The 16,143-nt window shown below is 42.1% G+C and overlaps 2 protein-coding genes across 3 annotated transcripts in view; one reads left to right on the top strand and one right to left on the bottom strand.

Moving 5' to 3' along the window:
* The window catches only part of ECT2L (epithelial cell transforming 2 like), a 47,928-nt gene extending 40,279 nt beyond the window's left edge, over positions 1 to 7,649 (top strand). For both annotated transcript variants that reach the window (XM_048489621.1, XM_048489622.1), the window contains 2 exons: positions 1,969 to 2,141; positions 6,611 to 7,649. In XM_048489621.1, the coding sequence (XP_048345578.1) occupies positions 1,969 to 2,141; positions 6,611 to 6,744 (307 nt within the window). In that variant the 3' untranslated portion in view covers positions 6,745 to 7,649. The remainder of the gene's footprint in view (positions 1 to 1,968; positions 2,142 to 6,610) is intronic.
* A 461-nt stretch (positions 7,650 to 8,110) lies between these two features.
* The window catches only part of REPS1 (RALBP1 associated Eps domain containing 1), a 56,849-nt gene continuing 48,816 nt past the window's right edge, over positions 8,111 to 16,143 (bottom strand). The window contains 6 exon segments of the mRNA XM_048489637.1: positions 8,111 to 9,402; positions 11,349 to 11,454; positions 12,496 to 12,584; positions 12,586 to 12,672; positions 13,032 to 13,127; positions 14,650 to 14,832. Coding sequence (XP_048345594.1) covers positions 9,334 to 9,402; positions 11,349 to 11,454; positions 12,496 to 12,584; positions 12,586 to 12,672; positions 13,032 to 13,127; positions 14,650 to 14,832 — 630 coding nt within the window. The 3' untranslated portion in view covers positions 8,111 to 9,333.

Raw genomic sequence — 16,143 nt, 5'->3', positions numbered from 1 at the left:
TCCCACTGCCCAAGTCTCATTTTCTAATTTTCCCCCATTCCCAATACTTACTCCCAACCCTCCCCACCCTCAGACTCACCTACCAATCCCGCAGCCACTTTCCACCCTCCCCCACCCCAATCCTAATCTTTCCACTCTCCCCCACTGCTAGTCAAACCTTTCGATCCTCCCCACCCCAAGCCTTACCTTCTAATGCTCCCCTGACCCAAGCCTCACCTTTCAGCCCTCCCCTCCCCCACCCCTCACCTTGCCACCCTGCCCCACCCCGACACTCACCTGATAACCCCACTCACCATCATACTCTCCTACACCCATCCCCCACCCCTAGCCACCTCACCACCCTAAGCCTTACCTTTCAACCCTCTCCCATGCCTCACCTTGCCACCCTGCCCCACCAGAACCCTCACCTTTCTTACCTTTCCCACTTGAAGCCTCCTATTCCACCCTCTCCCAATCTGCCTCCCCAAGCCTGCCTTTTCAACCCTTCCACCACCCCAAGCCACTCTGTTCCATCCTCCTCCACTCCAGCCCTCACTTTGCTACACTCCCCCACCTCACCCCTCTCCACCCTCCACCTATCCTCGCCTTCCTTCCTACCTCAAGCCACATTCTTCAACCTGTCCCACCCCTGAGCCACAGATGCATACCCAGGTAAGTGTCACACCTCGAGCAAAGGTGGGGTGGGGGCTCCTACAGCCCCACTAAAGCCCATTTTTGGTGAGAACCTTCCTCTTCCACCCTTTTCTAGGGCCCATTGCATCTCCCCAGCAATGGGCTTTGCTGCTAGTAGATTGTTTGGTTTTAGTGAGAGAGGGCAACCGCCCATGGCGTGGGGCAGAAAACTCAAATTTTGCCCCGGGTTCCATTTTTCCTAGCTGCATGATAGACCAGTGATTTGATGTGTTTTAAGGCAACTGGCAACCCAATCCAGAGGGTGCTGTAGCTGGGGATGGTTCTGCCGCTGCAAGTCCCCAGAAGGCTTTCAAGCAGTTTGGAAGTGCAGCCCAAAAGAAAAAAACCCAGCTGCCTGAAAGCCTTCCATTGGGCTGAATGGAATCGTGCCATCTAAGGCAGGGGTAGGGAACCTGCGGCTCTCCAGATGTTCAGGAACTACAATTCCCATCAGCCCCTACCAGCATGGCCAATTGGCCATGCTGGTAGAGGCTGATGGGAATTGTAGTTCCTGAACATCTGGAGAGCCGCAGGTTCCCTACCCCTGATCTAAGGCCTGGGCTGCGGTGTTCCTGGCCCTAAATGTTAGGTAGAAGCCAATTACAGTTGGTTCCAACCTCCAGGAATGCCTCCAGCACACCCCTGCTGTGCCAACAAAGCTGGCTGCAGTTCAGGAATGTTGATGTGGCACCCGGAACCATGTTTGGGTGTCCTGAAGGGCTATGACAACTGCCTGCTGGTGTTTTTGCCCCTCTGCCAGAATAAGTGCCCTGGGGAGGGAAAATCTGCTGGTGCGAGCCCATACCACACCCAAGAGACTAATCAGTCTCCCCTCTGGATTGGTTTTGTTAATGTGTATCAGCTGTATGCCTTGGAGGCTGAGGGCAGGAGAAAGGGGGAAGCTGACCTATCAGTACAGCTGCACTATGTGGAGAGAAGTGGCTCATTTCACACTCTCGCTCCTCCAGAATGCCTCCTCCTCCCCTTGGGACAGAAAGGAACTGAGAGGACAGGGGAACAGGAGCACAAGTTAAACTCAGACACTGGCACTTGAAAGATGCGAGTCACTGTGTTGAGCCAATTCTAATACTTAACTAGTAAACAAACGTTAGAATGATTGTCTTAAATAGCAGCTCCTAATATAACATACTGTGTTGGCACTTCTGTTTTTCTTATTGTGTGTTTGTCTTAATTATTTTCTCGGTTTTAAAAAGTACTTAAAGAAGCCTTATATTGATATCCTTATATTTAAATAGTTTGGAAGATGTATGGTATTATTTGCTTTCATTTTTACAGACTCTATGAACACACCCATGATCTTAGCCTTTTCCTTTTCAACGATATACTTGTTATTGCTCGACGTAGCATCTTTCATAAGCCTTTTGAATGGAGCCCAAAGATGACTCTCCAATTCTTGGAGGTGGTGGCGCTTCATCAACTCTTTGTTGAAGATATTCCAGAGTCCAAATGTATGTTTTTCAATGTCCTCAACTGATATAAACATGTAAAACTAATTAGAACATAAGAACATAAGAACAAGCCTGCTGGATCAGACCAAAGTCCATCTAGTCCAGCTCTCTGCTACTCGCAGTGGCCCACCAGGTGCCTTTGGGAGCTCACATGTAGGATGTGAACGCAATGGCCTTCTGCGGCTGTTGCTCCCGATCACCTGGTCTGTTAAGGCATTTGCAATCTCAGATCAAAGAGGATCAAGATTGGTAGCCATAGATTGACTTCTCCTCCATCAATCTGTCCAAGCCCCTTTTAAAGCTATCCAGGTTCGTGGCCATCACCACCTCCTGTGGCAGCATATTCCAAACACCAATCACACGTTGCGTGAAGAAGTGTTTCCTTTTATTAGTCCTAATTCTTCCCCCCAGCATTTTCAATGAATGCCCTCTGGTTCTAGTATTGTGAGAAAGAGAGAAAAATTTCTGTCTGTCAACATTTTCTACCCCATGCATAATTTTGTAGACTTCAATCATATCCCCCCTCAGCCGCCTCCTCTCCAAACTAAAGAGTCCCAAACGCTGCAGCCTCTCCTCATAGGGAAGGTGCTCCAGTCCCTCAATCATCCTTGTTGCCCTTCTCTGCACTTTTTCTATCTCCTCAATATCCTTTTTGAGATGCGGCGACCAGAACTGGACACAGTACTCCAAGTGCGGTCGCACCACTGCTTTATATAAGGGCATGACAATCTTTGCAGTTTTATTATCAATTCCTTTTCTAATGATCCCCAGCATAGAGTTTGCCTTTTTTCACAGCTGCCATGCATTGAGTTGACATTCCCATGGAACTATCAACTAAGACGCCTAAATCCCTTTCCTGGTCTGTGACTGATAGCACTGACCCCTGTAGCGTGTATGTGAAGTTTGGATTTTTTGCCCCTATGTGCATCACTTTACATTTTGCTACATTGAACTGCATTTGCCATTTCTGAGCCCACTCACCTAATTTATCAAGGTCCGATTGGAGCTCTTCGCAATCCTTTGTGGTTCTCACCACCCTACATAATTTGGTATCATCTGCAAACTTGGCCACCACGCTAGCCACCCCTACTTCCAGGTCATTTATGAATAGGTTAAAGAGCACTGGTCCCAAAACGGATCCTTGGGGGACACCCCTCCCGACATCTCTCCATTGTGAGAACTTCCCATTTACACCCACTCTTTGTTTCCTGTTTCTCAACCAGTTTTTTAATCCATAGGAGGACTTCCCCTCTTATTCCTTCATTGCTGAGTTTTCTCAACAGTCTCTGGTGAGGAACTTTGTCAAAAGCCTTTTGGAAATCCAAGTAGACAATGTCCACCGGTTCACCCCTGTCCACATGCCTGTTTACACCCTCAAAGAACTCTAGTAAGTTTGTAAGACAGGATTTGCCTCTGCAAAAGCCATGCTGACTCTTTCTCAGCAGGTCTTGCTTTTCTACATGTTTAATAATTTTATCTTTAATGATAGATTCTACTAATTTACCAGGAACAGATGTCAAACTGACTGGCCTGTAATTTCCCGGGACCCCCCTAGATCCTTTCTTAAAGATTGGTGTGACATTGGCCATCTTCCAGTCTTCAGGGATGGAGCCTGATTTCAGGGATAAGTTGCATATTAAAGTGAGAAGATCAGCAATTTCATGCTTGAGCTCTTTAAGAACTCTTGGGTGAATGCAATCTGGGCCAGGGGATTTGGTAACATTTAGTTTATCAATGGCTGCCAGAACTTCTTCCTTGTCTACCACTATCTTCGCTAGTTCCTCAGATTCGCTTCCTAAGAAGCTTCATTCAGGTACAGGAATTTTCCTCACCTCCTCTTGGGTGAAGACAGATGCAAAGAATTCATTCAGCTTCTCTGCAATCTCCAAATGCCATCTTTTAGCACACCCTTTGCTCCTTTTGTCATCTAACGGGCCTACAGCTTCCCTTACTGGCTTCCTGCTTTTGATGTACTTGAAGAACTGTTTGTTGCTGGTCTTGATGTTCGCAGCCATTTGTTCCTCATAATCCTTTTTTTGCCTCCCTTACAGCTAACTTGCTTCTCTTTTGCCACCATTTGTGTTCCCTCTCATATTCTTCATCAGTCAAACTGGACTTCCATTTTCTAAAGGACTTTTTCTTTTTTCTGATAATTTCCTCAACCTCTCTTGTTAACCATGGTGGCTTTCTTTTGGACTGGGTGCTGCCTTTCCTAACCTGTGGAACACATTCCAACTGAACTTTTATTACTGTGTTTTTAAATAACCTCCAAGCATCTTGGACAGTTTTGATTCTCTTGATTTTCCCTTTCAGCTTCCTGCGCACTATCCCCCTCATCTTTGAGAAATTTCCCTTTCTGAAGGCGAATGTAACTACATTAGTAGTTGCCACTTGTTCGCATGCTGAGATACTGAATCTGACAGCATTGTGGTCGCTGTTCCCTATCGGCTCAGCAACACTGACTTCCTGCACCAGGTCCTGGGTCCCACATAGAATTAGATCTAGGATCACCTCTCCCCTGGTTGTTTCCACAACCATATGCTCTAAGCCACAGTCATTTAGCATATCCAGGAATGCTCTCTCCTTACTATGACCTGAACATGCATTTTTCCAGTTTATATGGGGATAGTTAAAATCACCCATTACCACTACATTTTTTTGTTTTTGTTGGCCTCTCTAATTTCTTTTTCCATCTCAGAATCCTCTTGTGCACTTTGGTCAGGGGGACGATAATATATTCCTAATATTAAACTGTCCTTCACACCTGGTATTGATATCCACAGTGATTCTGTAGGGGAACCAGCTCCCCTTGCATTGTCTATTTTATGTGATACTATGCTCTCTTTGATGTAAAGGGCAACTCCACCCCCAATGCGCCCTGTCCTATCCTTCCTATAGAGCCTGTAGCCTGGTATAACAGCATCCCACTGGTTCTCCTCATTCCACCATGTCTCTGTAATGCCCACTATATCAAAGTCCTCCTTCAAAACTCTGTACTCCAGCTCCCCCATTTTAGGTCGAAGGCTTCTACTATTAGCATAGAGACACCTGTATACCCTGTCTTTGTCCTTAACCTGGGATTTATGTGCTTTACCCTCAAGTCTTTTGTAGACACTACCCCTAGTCACATGCACATTGCTATGTTCCTCGCTTGTATGTGGTTGATTTAGAAAAACCTCCCTCTCTGTCTGCATCCCCATAGATACTGTATTCCGAACCGAAGTCACCTCAGCTCCTGTCGGCTTTCCCCCAGTGATCAGTTTAAAAGCTGTTCTGCCATCTTTTTAATGTTGAGCGCCAGCAGCCTGGTTCCTCTTTGGTTAAGATGAAGCCCGTCCCGTTTGTACAGGCCTGCCTTGTCCCAAAGGTTCCCCAGTTCCTGACAAATCTGAAACCCTCTGCCTTACACCACCTTCTCATCCACGCATTGAGACCCTGTATCTCCGCTTGCCTAGCTCGCCCTGCGCGTGGAACGGGTAGCATTTCTGAGAATGCCACCTTGGAGGTCCTGGACTTCAACCTGTTCCCTAGCAGCCTAAATTTAGCTTCCAGAACCTCCCGGCTACATTTCCCAATGTCGTTGGTGCCAATGTGGACCACAACTGCTGACTCCACCCCAGCACTGTCTAAAAGCCTATCTAGACGAAGCGTGACATCCGCAACCTTCGCACCAGGCAGGCAAGTCACCATGCGGTCATCACGCCTCTCACAAACCCAACTCTCTACATTTCTAATGATCGAATCACCCACTACAAGGAGCCCCCCACCTCCCCGAGGGGTATCCTCAGTGCGAGAGGAGGATTTTAGGATTTTATTGGTTTATTTATTTATTTATTTATTATTTATTTATTTTATTGGTTAGGATTTTATTTTTTCTAGCGTAATTTGATAGTAAATAAAATATTATACAGATGTAACATACCCTTGGCTATCTAACAAGCAATTAACCTACTTTGCAATATCAAAATTCAAAGAAGTCAGTGATTTTACACAGGGTGAAGAACTTTTACAGCAATACCTGGCCTAAAAATGATTCTTGGGGGCCCAATAACCTAAATACTGCCTAGCATGTAAAAAAATCACATTAGTGTGAGATTCAGTATGAAGAGTCAAAAACCCATGGGAGGCTCTATACACTTGTGGCCTTTGGAAGTAATTAATGCACTTGAAAATTTTTGGTGCATTTTCCTAGTGGCTACTTTAGAAATTCTCTCAGTCTACTAGTATTTGAGCAGTAGATTCCATGCAATATCCAACTTCCTTAGAAAGTCCTCAGTTTCAAAAATGGTTTGCTGTACTGCTGTTTAAAAAACATGTTAAAATTTCCTTAAGTGTGCAGTACTAGTTGCACAGTTCTTTGGATCCTAGCTGTTTTCCCTTCATTAGAAGGTGCCTCAGATTAATTTATTTTAGCTTCCTTTTATGATTACATTGGCCTGAAAAAGAAATCAAACATTTCTATTTAACAGATATAAAGAATGCTTTTCTTCTACAAGGACCAAGGTATCAATGGATTTGTTCTACAGAGGAAGTCAACAAATTTCCATGGCTTTCTACACTGCAAAGAGCAATTACCTGTAGCATTGAAGAAAATGGATTTTAAGATTTACCGAAGCCAGCAACTCTGAAACAAAACATGAGTCTATTTCCAAATACCTTTACTTAAATCTATTTTAACAAATAACTTTAAGTAGATGTCATGAAAAAGTTGTGTTTGCATAGGAAATCCATTAACTTTCAAAATTAAAACTATGTCCATGGAAGGACTGAAACTTCCTTTCAAAATGGTTGTTTATGCTGCTTCTGAATATAGAACAAAGAAATAGTCTTTTAAATTCTAGACTGACACCTGACCTTGAGTCACTGTTAGAAAGATGGCCTCACCAGTGGTGGGATTTAAATAGTTTAACAACCGGTTCTGGTGGTGGGATTAAAATAATTTAACAACTGGTTATTTACAAGCACCATTTTAACAGTGGTGCGAACCTGCTGAATCCCTGCTGAATCCCACCACTGGGCCTTACCCCCAAGCCTGATGATGCTGGAGAAAATCTTCACTGTGCCAATAGTATTGAAGCAAAGGGCAGCTGGGTGACCAATATCCTCAATGTTGCCTTCCAAAAACAATCATACCTATTACATACCTCTGCCAACATGGGATGTTCTATACTATGGCAGTACCAAGCAAACAAGTTCTGCATGACTTACTGCATGGCTGAAAATACATTTTTCTCACAACCTGAACATAATGGAATTTTTCAATATCAACAATACAGTATGTTTACTGTAATATTCCTTATACAATGCGTACAAATACGTTCCTTATACAATGCGTTCCTTATACAATGCGTACAAATACATATTAATGTACTTACCAAAGTGATTTCTGTGTGTGTGTGTGTGTGTGTGTGAGATAGAGTTTTCAAGGCAAAGTTGGTTTGCCATGGCCTGCCTCCACATGAGATGAGAGAATTCTAAGAGAATTGTAACTGGCCCACACTCACCCAGCAGGCTTCGTGTGCAGCAGGGAATAGAACCCGGTTCTCCAGATAAGAGTCTACCACTCTTAATCACTTAAATCACACTGTCTCTCTACCAAACTTAGTGATTCTTAATTATGATTAGATCAGTAAAAGGTATATAAGAATCACTACCAAACAGAGTGATTCTTCATTCTATCCTTTACTGTTTTTACTTTTCCTGCTCGGTATATCAGGTACATGAATTATCTTGTTTTGTTCCATTTTTGTAAAACACTACATGTTTATTGTCTAATAAAAAGCATGGTTTGCACTCAGATCTTGCTTCAGGCCTGATCATCATTCAATACTGAAAGTCAGAACACAAGCTACTTCTGCACCAGCTATTCTCTTGTCAACAAATACTTCACAAAATAACTGTTTTCACAGAACAATGAAAGACTGTACATTCCTGATACATTAAGCCAGAGTTAGAAAGGATTCACCAAGTTAAAATATTGTGCTGTTTTATTGGTGTAAAAATCACACAATTGCTAGTTCTGATTCTGCTGAGATACATTCATGCAGTTTAACATCTATGATCCCACAGCCAGAATAAGCCATTAAATAGTATATCTGCTGTTAGTCAGCATTAATGCAAATTTACATATGAGATCAAAAGGTGTGTATTATACAATATACAACAAATCCTAATACAGTACATCAACCTGAAGAGCAGGATACAGTGAGGGAACTTTCTGTTAATAATACAACTTGTCTATAAGCCAGAAGAATAAGGCTTGGAGACATGAGGAGAAAGTGTAGCCGAACCCTCTTAAACCACGTATCTTGAGGGGAGGGAAGAGTTGAAGTGCTGACACATTTCTTGACCATGGATTCTTTTATAAGAGAGTCTGGTGAATGTGTCAGTTAATAAAAAAGGCAATGTGCAAATCATGCAACTGCAGGTGTTCAGGAAATAGGCTTCACTGAGAGGAACACCTGTTCCTTTCACAAAAGGGATGTGTATGTGCATGCTGCAAAATCAGGGTCATGAATTAAAACAACTGTGAAGCTGTGGTCATGTTGTACAAGATACCTCAAGATAAAAGAATAATCAAAACTACTTGGCATGGCAACATAGTATGCAAGTGTGTGGCACTTGAAAGAAGTTGGGTTTATTCAAAATGGAAGGCTGTTTGAAATTACAGTTAATGAGCAATGTTATAATATATGGTGATAAGAGACTGACCGATGACCACAGCAGGTAAATCTCATTTTCGGAGTCAAAACAAAGATGCATAGCACACACACATGATAAAATGTGCTTTTGTGTTTATTTAAGGTAACTGGTAACAAAGTTATCAATTTGGATAACTGGAATATTTTTATGCATGATGTGAAATACAAAAACATCCATCAGGTAATGAATTTCAGTTTGGGATTTAGGCCACGAAAATTGTAAAAACCTGGCTCCAACTTAGACTTGTAAGTGTGTCCCCAAGAAATGGGAGGGATGGCAGTGCCAATATATAGAACATTCAAGGTAACATTGATTCCAATTCTTTGTATTAAAATTATAAAAGTACTTAAATACATCTGTGGAGGACAGAGGACAAAACAATCACAGAATGTTAACAGTGCACTGAGCTGAACATATGGGTCTTTAATTAGGCCTTTTACCCAATTTCCCCTTTTAAAGGTCAATTAGTTCACAGTTAATGGCAATCGGCTTATAAGTGAGAGAAAGGTCGAAGCTGTTCCAGTTGAACCTCCAGTGAAATTCTCTCTTCAAGAACATCCTGGAAAGAACAGATTAAAAAAATACTTCAGAGTGAAAGGACACTAAAACATTCAAAAGGACACAGTTACAGCCATTAAAATTCATAATGCATAGTGTAGCTACACAAAATGGCGCCGGGGCAAGAACTGAAATTTCACACACACACACCCCGGACCCTGCTCCTCAGCATGGGGAGTGGAATTGGGGGGAGAAGGGTGCTGAGCTACTCTAATTTTGTTAACTGGAAGGAATAAAGAGGGAGAGAAAAAGAAAGACAGACAGGCAAGCAGAAAAAGTCAGAAGGAAAGAGAGGAAGTCAAAAAGAAAGCCTGAAATCGGACAGAAAAGCAGAAAGAATGACAAAAGGCGGAAGGAAAGACAGAAAGAGGGGCTCTGCGGGAAGAGGTGGCCAACAGCTGCGCACCCCCCACAAAGTGTTCTTCCTGCTTCTGGAGGGAGGGTTGAGTCCCTGGCCACTCTCCCCTCCAACTTGGTCTCCCTCGCCTGGAAAAGGGTGGAATCTGAGGGTGGTTTCCTCCATGGAGAAGCCACAGAGAGGGGCACACACCTACTCAGCAGGAGAGGTGTGCCTCTGCTCTGTGGGCATCTTGAAAAAGCAGTGGGTGGAGGGGCATAGAGCAGGCAGTGCAAATGTGCCTCCAGCTCCTTCGTCCTAGGTGGGAGGTGGAAGTCTCTGGCTTCTCCCTGGCCACTGCTTGAAGGTGCTTTGCCTGCCTGGCCTGATTCAAGGCCAGGTGGTTGGCAGCAGCAGAGGTGGCAGGATGGGTGGGAGCCACGGGGCAGCAACCTGAGGAGGTGGGAGGCAGAAGCTGATGGGGGGGGGGGGGAAGAGGAGGAGGAGATGGCAGGCAAGGCAAGCACTTCAGCTCCTCACTCTTAAGCAGGGGAAGGGAGGGAGAGGGCAGCCAAATACGCCCCCCCCAACACACATTATCTCCTCAAGTTGCGCCTTGGCCTTGGGCCCCTTTAGCTCCCTCTCATGGTGCCTATGTGCATAGTTCCTATTTCAGTCTAGAGCTTTTGCATTCAACTTATCCCATTTTACTACTGCTACTTATTTTAACTGGTGGTATGTCACACATTTATGGAAACCTAAAATAACCAGTGGCAGGCCCTTGGGTTATTACTAACAAATGCAAAAGCTTGGCTACACTGCAAGAAGGAAACAGCAGAATAAAAAAGCTGACAAAGACTAAAATATGATGCATGTTGAAAGCTGGGTTCTTCCATTTGGTATGCATTGTTTTCAGCTTTCAAAGATAACTACCGTATATACTTGAGTATAAGCCAACCCAAATACCTAAATTAGAGAGGCACCTGATTTTTTACCACAACAAAAACCTGGGAGAAGAAACTTTACTGACTTTCGAATTATACTAAGCCTAGGGTGGGAAATGCAGCAGCTACTGGTAAATTTCAAAAATAAAAATAGATACCAATAAAATTACATTAATTAAGGCATCAGTAGGTTAAAATGTTTTTGAATATTTCAAAGAAAAACAGTAAACTAGCTCTGTAAGTGGAAAAGAGTGTCAACAAAAACAATATGGTATCAACAATAACTTTAAAAGTACAAAAACCTTAGCTCAATCAGCAACCAAGCTAAAACCCAAGAGTTAAAATCTTCAAAACTAGATTCCTCCTCATCATTTGTATGTCCAAACAGAGCTTCAGCTATAGCTAGTGTGAGGTTATCAGCACAGACTAGGGCACATACAGTTGTATAAAAATACTGCATATACTCGAGTATAAGCCGACCCGAATATAAGCCGAGGGGGGCTTTTTCAGCATTAAAAATGTGCTGAAAAAGTTGGTTTATACACGAGTATATATGGTAAGCCTATCACTCCACCCCCAAAAGTCTAGAATCAACAAAAATTGCATATTTATAAAGTCTCCAAATAATCCCTTGTTCCATTAAACTTTTTCCAAAATATTATTTACCTTTAACTGTTGCTGTAATTCACTATTCAGTCTGGCCAAAACAGTATTTGTCTCCTTATTGCGTCTGATTGATGCCTGAATTGCCTTCTTGTCCTTTCCCACCGATCTGAGGGGTCAAATCACAAAACAGTTTTCAGAAATGGCTAAATTTATTTCCAAATGACTCAATTAAGTAGCCATTCTGAAATTATGACAGTTTATTATAAATCTTCAAACATTCTCTAGTTAAATGGATTTGGTATGTTTGGCATCCTTTCTTGTCAGTAGTCACTGACTACAGATTACAATAGATTAACTTTCCAAATGACACAAACTGCCTGGGAAAATTTACTGTGCTTCTAAGCTCTTTTGAAAAATCAAAGACCTGGTATATGAACTGCATTGCACTTAGAGTTTTTTTCATTTAGAAGTGATATTTGCTTAATATGAAACAGATACATGTTTCTAGATGTAAGAATGTGCATTACTGGAACCTACGGTTATAAAAAATGACTTTCTGTACTATTAACTGCAAATTGATATCAAAAACTGTTTGCTGAAACAATCCAAGTTCAATGCAGAGAAAAGCTAAGGCTTAGTACTCAATTATGTCAAATACATAAACATCTGTTCACTCTGCAAATTTTTCAGAGTTTATACTTTTTAAATAGTTTGTTATATACTTCTCTGTGGAGCACAAGAAGGGATGTGTCCAGCCTGGAAGCAAGAACAATGGAAACATCACCTTCTGAAAGAGAAGGGGAGATCAAAATCTCTAACTAATCCCCTTTAGGTTTCTGCCAGGAATCTCAAATATTCCAGTTCCCCATAAACAATGTTTACTTGGTGAAGCCAGGGATGCATCAAAGGCATGCAGACAATCTTGTAACAAGCAAGGAATAAGCTATACACTTGGGACTTAAATTTGATGTATTACAATTTTAAACAATTTGAATTGAAATTCTAATATTTGCAGTGTAATATTAAATAAATTATGTTTTATTTGTGTTCACTAACATTCACTGCACTTGTATTCCATCTTGTTTGCTCTCTTTATTTAGTTATACAACAATTAAAATGCTAAATACATCTACTTCTCTCTATGATACCAAGACATTTTCATTAACACATATATCCATTAGCAATTCTTGTACACGTCTTAGGTTACCTAGGAATAGATGGCTGTGAAGCAAGAACAGCGGCTATGACACCACATTGTTTGGCCTCATGTGTATGGTCCTCCGAAACTTCAAGGTCTTTCAGGCTCCATCCTCTGATTTTGGCCAGCTATTCTTGTTATAGAGTTTCGGTGGGTGCGGAAGACTAGAGGTGTAGTGCCTTTATTCTAGAAAAATAAGTGCAGGATTGACATATACTGTTTGTTATATTGCTATAAATTATTTTTTCTAAGGCCCACTGTAAGCATCAACAGGAACTGTAAGACAATGTGGAACAGAAGCACAGAGGTTACATTGTTCCAAAAGCATGATAAAGTACAACAAAGTTTCTCCATGGTTGTGCATATTTGACCCCAAAAATCTTAGTAGTACCTATCAACACTGCTTCTGCTTATATCTCTGTATACATACAAACACTTCTGCCCACTGAGTCAAACACTTCAGGCATCTTATGATGAAATGAGCTCTGGGTCATGACACAATAAATGTATCTGTTGAATTGCTACAATACTCTTATTTTGCATACCGCATTCGCAGGGGTACTAGAAGCTGCCTTGTCCTCTAATCTTCCATCAACTTTGGCAACTCTAATAGTTCCTACAGAATCAGAGGGTTTTTCTGCCTGCAAAGAGAAATAAATCAGAAATACAGGGAAAAGCATTTTTTTAGCAACAATCAGAATGCTCTTCTATTGTACTAGACCAGCGTTTCCCAAACTTTCCCTCCCATGGCCTGGTTATTTTAATACCTCTCCTCCGTGACTCACTAAAATTTTTATGGTCTATTTATCAGTAAAATAAAGCAAATCTGAATGTCACCCCACCACGCATCTGCCCCTACTGGCTCAGCAGGGGCGAGCCCAGCCCCGTGCCAGGGCTCATCTGCGCGCAGCAGCATCGGGAGGCTCCTCAGAATGCCACTTCCACCCCTCTTCGTTGTGTCTGCCATGAGCAGCGGCTCTGTCCCTGGCCCCTTTCTGGGTGGTCAGCTGGCCAAGGAGAAGCCCTGAAGCTGCTGTATCGTCCCAGCTTGTCTGGCTCTCAGTGGGTGGTGCCCTCCAAGCAAGGATGGGGGTAGGGTGGTCAGCCCCAGCCCCGGACATTAGGTGATCCACATTTTGCTTTCAAGTCACGGCACTGGGTCACAACCCACTATTTGGGAAACGCTGCACTAGACAGTTATCTAAAAGTTCACAGAATCATAGTTAGAAAAGAACTTAAGGGCCTTCAACCCCCTGCAAAGCAGGAAGACAGTGCATTGTGTGTTATAATGTTGCATTATAACAAGATCTGTTGGCTGCTGATGAAATCTTCCCACTACTAATTGGAGAGTTTCTACCTTGACAGCAGGATAGGAATGGCTTACTAGGTGAGAACTCGAAAGCTACTTTCTGACCCTTAGTAATCCTCCCATAAACATTTTCAAGTTGCAAAGAAACTTTTTGCACTTTATTTCTCTCTGGGATTCTGTATGTAACAATACTACTATATATTTATATTTACCAATGTCTCCATCTTTCTAATCCCTGTCTTCAAGGTAGCTTCCATATAAAATTAAAGCAATGAAAAAATAAACACAGAACAAAGCAGTCTATATCCACAGGAAAAAAATCCCAAACAGTCCATAACTCTACACAGCTGAGAACAGGGTTTTCACCTGGAACCTTAATTACAAACGTAGTGACTCCACTACCCTTTTACTGGGACCGTCTCCTTACAAAGATTAGGACATCTGGAACTGGGCTTCAACTGTAAATCCTCAGGCACATTCATGTAGGAATAAGCACACTTTCAGATACTTTGGCCCCAGTTCGTATAAAACTTAGGTCAAAAATCAGCGCTTCAAAGTGTGCCTGGGAATAAACCAAAATAAGCAAAGGTGGTTAATGGCACTTGTGGTAAAGTATTCAGATGACCTTCATAACTCTCAACTATGCCAACTCTTACGGAACCAACCACTCCTGACCTCCAGAACACTATTGAGAAAACAAAGTGACCATAAGAGTACAAAGTTAACCACTGCATTACAGATAGCCACACACCTTCAATCAGGTGGCATGAACTACTGGATCAGAAATGGAAGACAGTACATAAGAGACAAATACATAACAATATCAAGAGTTATACATCAGTACTTATACTGACTTGCAAAGCCTCTGCATTTATTTCAATTTCTTCATGCTCTTCCTCATTCACACCTGATGCAGCAAAAACCTCAAACTGGCTAAAATCTGCAAAGTTTGGCTGTTCTGGTATTTGTTGAGGTGAGGTACTGGTGTGAGCTATTAAACCGTCAGAATCTGATGGGCGATGAACATGACCTCCAGCCTAAAGTTAAAAAAAACACACAGTCATTTAGTTCTTTTGAAAATCTTGTTTGAATTCTACGCAAGGAGTAAAAAAGAACTTTGCCTGCAATCGATGTTCCCTGAGTGGCAATATGTACAGACACGCAAACAGATTTTGGGCCTATGCACAGCCTGAACTCTGATGTTGGTGCAATATCTCTCTCCTTTTCTGAGTCTATGCTCATGGTGCATTGCCTTGGGGGCAGGAGCCTTCACTTTCCTCTCATTTCTTTCAAAGAGAACAAGTTAAAAAATTTGCCTGCCGCAGTGAAGAAGGGACAACTGTGTGACTGTACTGATGACCACTCAAAGATCATCAGTTATGGTTAAATCCTGAGTAAGAGAGCTGACTCCTCCCCCTGAACATACACAATAAACAGAGAATATAGTGCAAAACATGTTAGCTACAGAAGGTTCAGAGTTCAGGATGTGTAGGTGCTGAGCTCATTTGCCTCACAACTTTTTGCCTCACAACATTTTTTCTTTCACCTCACTGTAGTCAGCATTCAAAAGCTTTTCCTAAACCAAATATATAAATAACACCCAAACTAAGCAAATGTGTGAAGAACAAGGAAACCTTTTGCTAACCTGCATGGTTGCATTTGTCCAAGTTCTTTTCTTTTTTGTATACACAGAAGCCTAAATGGGGAATGAGAGCCAGTGTGGTATAATGGTTAAGAGCAGCAGACTCTAAACTGGAGAACCATGTTTGATTTCCCACTTGTCCGTATGAAGCCTGCTGGGTAGTCTTGGGCCCATCACAGTTTTCTCAGAACCCTCTCAACCCACACAGAAGCAGACAATGGCAAACTACCTCTTGACAGCATGTGCACACGCACGCGCGCACACACACTAATTACTCATGCAGCATAATGTGATGATAGAATTCTGAAGTGATAGAATGGATCAAATGTACTGTTTTAACAGCAGATAAAAAGTAACGTTTTTACTCCTCATGCCTTACAAATTAAAAAAAACAGCATTATCAAAGATAAATGTTTTACACATACTGCTTTCCCACTTATTGGGCATTATTAATGCAAGTGGCTGTTGAAAGATATACTGTATATACTCGTGTATAAGTCGACCTGCATATAAGTCAAGGCACCTAATTTTACCACAAAAAACTGGGAAAACTTACTAACTCGCGTATAAGTCGAGGGTGGGAAATGCAGCAGCTACTGGTAAATTTCAAAAATAAAAATAGATACCAATAAAATTACATTAATTGAGGTATCAGTAGGTTAAATGTTTCTGAATATTTATTTCAAAGAAAAACAGTAAACTAGCT

This window comes from Sphaerodactylus townsendi, linkage group LG01, assembly GCF_021028975.2.
Source record: "Sphaerodactylus townsendi isolate TG3544 linkage group LG01, MPM_Stown_v2.3, whole genome shotgun sequence".
Taxonomy (NCBI): Eukaryota; Metazoa; Chordata; class Lepidosauria; order Squamata; family Sphaerodactylidae; genus Sphaerodactylus; species Sphaerodactylus townsendi.
This window is presented reverse-complemented; position numbering and strand designations above follow the sequence as displayed.